At 44.8% G+C, this 6,092-nt stretch overlaps 1 protein-coding gene across 1 annotated transcript in view; it reads left to right on the top strand.

The window, feature by feature from the left end:
• The first annotated feature begins 15 nt into the window (after window positions 1-15).
• FGF13 (fibroblast growth factor 13) overlaps window positions 16-6,092 on the top strand; it is a 60,024-nt gene continuing 53,947 nt past the window's right edge. The window contains exons 1-2 of the mRNA XM_010136420.1: window positions 16-300; window positions 2,369-2,479. Of these exons, the coding sequence (XP_010134722.1) occupies window positions 114-300; window positions 2,369-2,479 (298 nt within the window). The 5' untranslated portion in view covers window positions 16-113. The remainder of the gene's footprint in view (window positions 301-2,368; window positions 2,480-6,092) is intronic.

The following is a 6,092-nucleotide window of genomic DNA, read 5'->3' as shown; positions in this document are numbered from 1 at the left end:
GCAGCGTCCCTGGTATTGGGGACGGGCCGAGCAGCATGCTGGCTGCGTTGTCCGTGGCCAGCGAACAAACCCTGTGTGCCTGACCCACCAGTGGAGCCGGGGCAGTGGCGGCCATGGCTGCAGCCATCGCCAGCTCCCTGATCCGCCAGAAGAGACAAGCCAGGGAGCGGGAGAAGTCCAATGCCTGTAAGTGTGTCAACAGCCCCAGCAAGAGCAAGGGAAGCTGCGACAAGAACAAGTTGAATGTGTTTTCCAGGGTCAAACTCTTTGGCTCCAAGAAAAGGCGAAGGCGGCGACCAGGTTGGCAAGGGTTATGTCTTGGGGGGGTTGTTCTTTTCATGTAATACAAACTGGGATGTGCATCAGGCGTGGGCAAAGGGGGACCGATATCTCAGGGATGGTAAAATGAACATGTCGGTATTGCCAGTCTTGGCTTCTTTGGGCTGATAAACATGGGGACCCCATGCCAGTCCCTTCCCCTTTCAGGTTCATCTGGTTTATCTGGATAACACACACCATTGCCACCTGCCTCACTTGCACACCCGTGTGCACCTGTGTACTGGTAATTCAGTAGTCTGTCTTTCTGTTACACATATACATGCACATACACATGCACATACACATACACACGTGATTTATTTGTGGCGGAGATGTTAGCAGGGAATGTTCCCGTACATACACTTCCTTCAGCTGTATGTTAAATAACTTTGCAGTTTGGACATCTGTTTTTGTCTTCCTGCTTCACAGACTGCCTGTGCCGTGCTTTATTTGCTGATTGCAGATGAAGCTTTTTGCTTTCTGTGGCAGCTTCCCGAGTTTTGCTTCAGCGCCCTGTTCCTTTCTAGGAATCGCATACATGCAGCTGCACCGCAGACACGATGCTCTCTGTGTCAGAGGTGCAAAAGATCAGGCATGAAGACTCAGTCCCTGATCTGAGTGGGGTTTTTTGTACGTGGGAGGAGCAAAACCTTCTGGTGATGTTGCTACCGCTTTGCTGTGCTGAAACATTGATGCCGTTAACCACGTAACCTGCCTGCCTTTCTCAGCAGCCACAGAGGAGATGCCTCGCTCACCATGTGCAAACGGCTTTGGGATGTGTGACGGCTACAAAGCCAAAGTGAGGGATGGATTAATTTTGTGTCAGGAAAGTTGGTAGATAAGAATTGTGCATCTGGCAGTACCTTATTAAAGGTTGCTCATAGGGACTAATACACTTATGCAAACTACTGGAAGCCTTTGCCTTCAGCTCCTATTAAAATGACGTACAGTAGCAGAGCTCCCTAATGTCTTTGGTGACAAACGCAGAGAGTCTTATCCAGACACCAGCTGCTGGAAATGACACATCGTGTCTTCACAGTATGTTTACCTCTGAATTAAGCAAGGTGTTGTGGAGCAAGCTGCAGAGCTGCATCAGGAGGTGCTCCTGACCAGCATGATTGTGTGACATGACTACAATGCAGATGTCATTGGGATTCAGTGGAAGTAGACCCTTTTTTGCAATTACTCCCGGTGCATTACTTAGATGGCTTAAATGACAGCTTGACAGCAAATCCTATCGCTGTATAATTTTTGCTCCAGAATGATCTGAAACTGTGTGAGATATCTCGCTTTCTAGCTGTGAATCTGAAGATGGTTATGAGAAAAAGAAATCTATCCAAACTATGCGTTGTTTTGATCTTTCTTCTTCTAGCTGATGAGGTAATTACCTCAATCCTTATGGTAATATTTATTTTGCGTTTCCACACATTGCTGGATTTCAGGGTTCCCCCTCCATTTTCCATATGTTCATTGAGTAGTTTATCACTTTGGATGCTCTGTACTCTGGAGCAGTGAGGAATGAGGGTTTGTTTATTAGAGCTGCAGCAGTTCCTGTGCTATATATTTTTTATATTTTTATATATCCTGTGCTATATACATTTGCTGCTATATATTTAGGCTCTCAACTGTCACTATGGCTCCTATTAGCTCTATCATAGTAGTTCCTCTTTTCCCTCTCCATTTGAGAACTCTCACCTTTCTAAAAGGCACAATATGCTCTTTGCCAGCTCATTTCTAATCTTAAATGAGATGGGGCTGAGCTCCTGAGGCCAAGCAGCCCCCTGTCAGAATTTGTATTCGCTGGAAGTCGATTTTACTGTGTTACCTACGTTGCAATCCAAAGTGGCGTTTAGTTGTTTTGGCAGTTGATTTCATAGACGTAATTTTGGTCTGAACCTAGATGAAAAGTGTTGCAAAGCTGTTTGCCCTGCTTTTGTTTTGGGTCTTTTTATCTCAGCCTTGAGACGAAACCCAGAGACTTGTTTTTAGCATCCTGCTCGCTTGGAACATCAGGATTTCCCGTATTAATCTCACTATTGTTTTTTTGCAGAGCCTCAGCTTAAAGGTATAGTAACAAAGCTATACAGCAGGCAAGGATACCACTTGCAGTTGCAAGCAGATGGAACAATTGATGGAACAAAAGAGGAGGACAGTAGTTATAGTAAGTGACATGAGAATAAATGGTGTGTTTGTGAATCGTGGTGTCTATTCTTCCCATATAGGTCTGTTCAAAACTGTTGTCCTGGGATGTCTGAGTGAGTGGCGTTAACACGGTGCTCACAGCACAGAGAGGGTCTGAGAGAAATGCAACTAAAAATCACTTACAGAAGTAATGAACTAGAGGAGGTAATGATGACACATATGACAAACAAAGCAAATGTTATCTCCATGGTAATCTAGAGAAGCTCATTGCTGTCCTTTGGATTTTATTAGATTATTTTTTATCCAACAAGGAAAATTTGCTCGCCTACTCAGAGTGCCTGAAATAGAATAACACCATCTCCACTCTTAAACAGGGGCTCATTCAAACAGGGCCGTGTTATTTCACACAATGAGAGTTCATCACCATTCGAAAATCCACACTTCTCTATTATTATTTTTTTAGTGCCTTCTAAACTCAATTATATCTTCAGTTCTCAATCAGATTTCCCTCAGCTTTTCTGTGAAAAAGCTTTGGTTGGTTTCGGGGGATGTTTTTCTTTTACAACTTTGAGAACTAAGGGAAAACAGGAAAAGATGACTAGAGCATAGATTTGGTGGGTGTAAATAAAATCTTTGTGTTTCACATAGTTGTACTGTTTAGCTTCAACTATGTTTCTGTTTTGAACAAAAGAGCTAGGAGGTGCAAGGAGTTTGGGAAGGTATTTCAGACCACTTAGACAACAAACTAGAAAACAAACAGGCGGACCTTCCTTTTTAATTATTAAAAAGCAGTGATTTGAGTGCCATCCTGTACATATGAAAAGCCTTCGCAGGTGAAACGTGGTTTCTTCTTCACAGGACACTTCAACATGACAGAGTAAGCACTAGATGCAGTAGGAAGTATCAGATCTTACTTGCCCCATCACTTGCTCCCGCCCTTTCACTGCACCCTCTTTAATCCTTTTTGCATTCTTACGTTAACTTCCGAGTAGCAGGAGAGAAGCAATTACGCTGCTGGAGAAGGTTTTCTCTGCAGCCAGGAAGGTGCTGGCCTCAGGGCAGAGCACAAGGGTCTGTAGGGACACTTGAGGTCTGGTTCCAGGTCCCGTCTGAGCAGCTGCTGCCATCTTATAGAGTCCTCCTCAATGCAGCCACAAAATCTGCTCGAAGAATGGTCCTTATGGACCTTAGACGTTGCTTCGTTGCTTTTCTTTCAAGTGAATGATCTAACATTAATGACTTAAAAAGTCAGTGCAGATCATTCAGGATTTCAGGTAATTCTGTTCATTATCTTAAAAAAGAAGAAATAGACAAACCTTATTTTTTCCATCAAAGTGTGATATTGATATAAACGTCGAATATACCAGAGAAAATATCCAAAACTGTCTTTTTTTTTTTTATTGTTTCATGCGAAGTCTTTGGTGGAATCCCTCTAATATGGATTCTGAAATTTTAAACAAGGTAAAATGTATGGAAATACAAACACGTCTGTTTCTAAGGTATCTTTATGTCCTTAAGTGTACCATAATCTGATAGATTACAGAGCAAACCATAAGAGCTCCTTTTTGCTGGGTACCAGTCTTCCAAACTGCTAAATACTTAAATCTAATGGAAGTATCCCAGAAATGGTTGCAGCTAGGCTGCACTGAGTGTTCAAAACAGAGAAGGGGGGTTATCATCAAAAAATCCACATACTTTCATATATATTCCTCTTTTATGTAAGGTGGTGTATGGACCCAAATGTCCTTCACTCCTGAATTTGTATGATAATTTATAATAATTTTTGATGAAGCTAGTAAGACAGACTGATTTATGCTGTGGGTCAGAAGCCGCATAAGGGGCTTCCCACAAAGCTTTGCTCACATCAATATTAAGCGGATCAGGCCCTCTAAAATCCTTTCTTCCAATATCTTCAGAGACATCTCTCATTTAGCCCATATTTGTTTACCGCAGGGAAGCCACAGGACTTGTAGCCCCCACCAGATGTGGGGGAACCCCTTCTCCAGACCATTCGCTGCTTCTTTGCATCTCTGAGGAATACTACTGCTGTTTCCTTTTGTCACCTCCACTGAACATTTGTTCTAAGACCACTGGCTTTGCAGGGCAGTGTGGTAATTAAAAATGCCCTTAATAATAAGGGGAACATCCTCAAATACAGCTGCGTGGTTGCACATCTCTAGGGCTCTGGAACTGCATTTTTTCGAGCAGACCATAGCCATAGTCCACCTGGTCCCCAGGCACAGCATTGGTCGGCCTTGTTTAATTGCAGAATTATTCTTCCCTGTTTATGGTAGGCATGGGGAGAGCTTGCAGCCCCCACAGCCAGCTGCTGCTTTGAGGTCCTGACAGCATCTTCAGCCCGGGAGACCACCTTCTCCATTGTTTGCTACCCAGGGCTGAGTGGGAAGTTTGCCTGAAGATCCCTTTCAGCTCCTGCCTTGGGCGCACTTATTTCAGACTCTGCAGACCCACTGCTGCATGCAGGGTTCACAGAAACAAGGTCACATCCACATTTGCAGGGAGCTTAAAAGCTGAGATTTTGGAGCACAATTTAGGCAGGAAGTGAAACACGAATTTGAGGAGCCACAGCACTTGCCAGACCTCAGTTTTAGTCAAGAGTCCCTGTGATTTGAGAACCTGCCTCATGGAAAGGATTTCCTGGCTGAGAAACAATTTTGCCTCATTAAATGTGTTAAATAGGGCGAGGTTTTAAATCAAGGCAGAATTTATTCCCCAGTTTTGGCAAGACGAAGAGATTTCAAGACTGATAAAATAAGGAATTATAGGAAATAATATCCTGCAGAAAGCGTACGAAGGTCCAGGTGGCCCAGCCAAGGATGGCACAAACCTCGCAGTAATGTGTACGGTCATAAATCCAGCTGTGGCCTCCTGCCTCTTATTTTGCAGCTCTAATTTTCTGTCAGCTTGTATTGCACAAGGCTGATATTAATGATTACCTCTCCCTTAGGCATGACCAAGTTTTTTATCGTGATGGGTATTATATCCTGATTTTAAACAAGGCAGATGTAATAGGGAAAGGGGAGGATGCAAATCACTTTGCATTAGTTTATGCTAACACAAGTTGATCATAGTAGCAAGCAATTTGTTTTCCTGTGGCCTTTTTTACCACCCTTTCTGTCATACCTGCACACAGGAGAGTCCACCCCTAGAAAGTCTCTGTCATCTCAAACCTGCTGTCCATGGCCCAGGGGGCTTGCAGAGAAGGGGCTGTGTGGCTCTGCCGCTGCCCCCCTCACCATTCACTGGTGACGGACAGGCAACTCACTGGGGCAGAAGCCAGATGGGGACCTGCTGCTGTGGAAGAATAGTGGGAGCAATAGCTGCTGCTGTAGGGGACAGTCCCCCTTTCCGGTGCAGCTGGAGCAGCCTGGCTGCGTATCTGGCTGTGCTGGCTTAGGACAGTGTGACCTTGCGCCCCTCCAACAGCCAGACCCTCTCTCTCCCCTTCAGCAGTTGGCAGCAGAGCCAGCACAGCCCCCAGCCCCACTCCTCCACAGCCCTTTTGCAGCTTCCCATAGTCTGTGCCACAGCAGCTGCTAATCCTACCAACGTCTGAACCAGCTTCTGAGTGTGCCCAGCCCTCGTCTTGCCTCAAAATAGAGCATGTACCT

Source organism: Buceros rhinoceros, unplaced genomic scaffold, assembly GCF_000710305.1.
Source record: "Buceros rhinoceros silvestris isolate BGI_N320 unplaced genomic scaffold, ASM71030v1 scaffold16415, whole genome shotgun sequence".
Classification (NCBI taxonomy): Eukaryota; Metazoa; Chordata; class Aves; order Bucerotiformes; family Bucerotidae; genus Buceros; species Buceros rhinoceros.
Note: the sequence above shows the minus strand (reverse complement) of the source record. Positions and strands in the feature narration are given on the sequence as shown.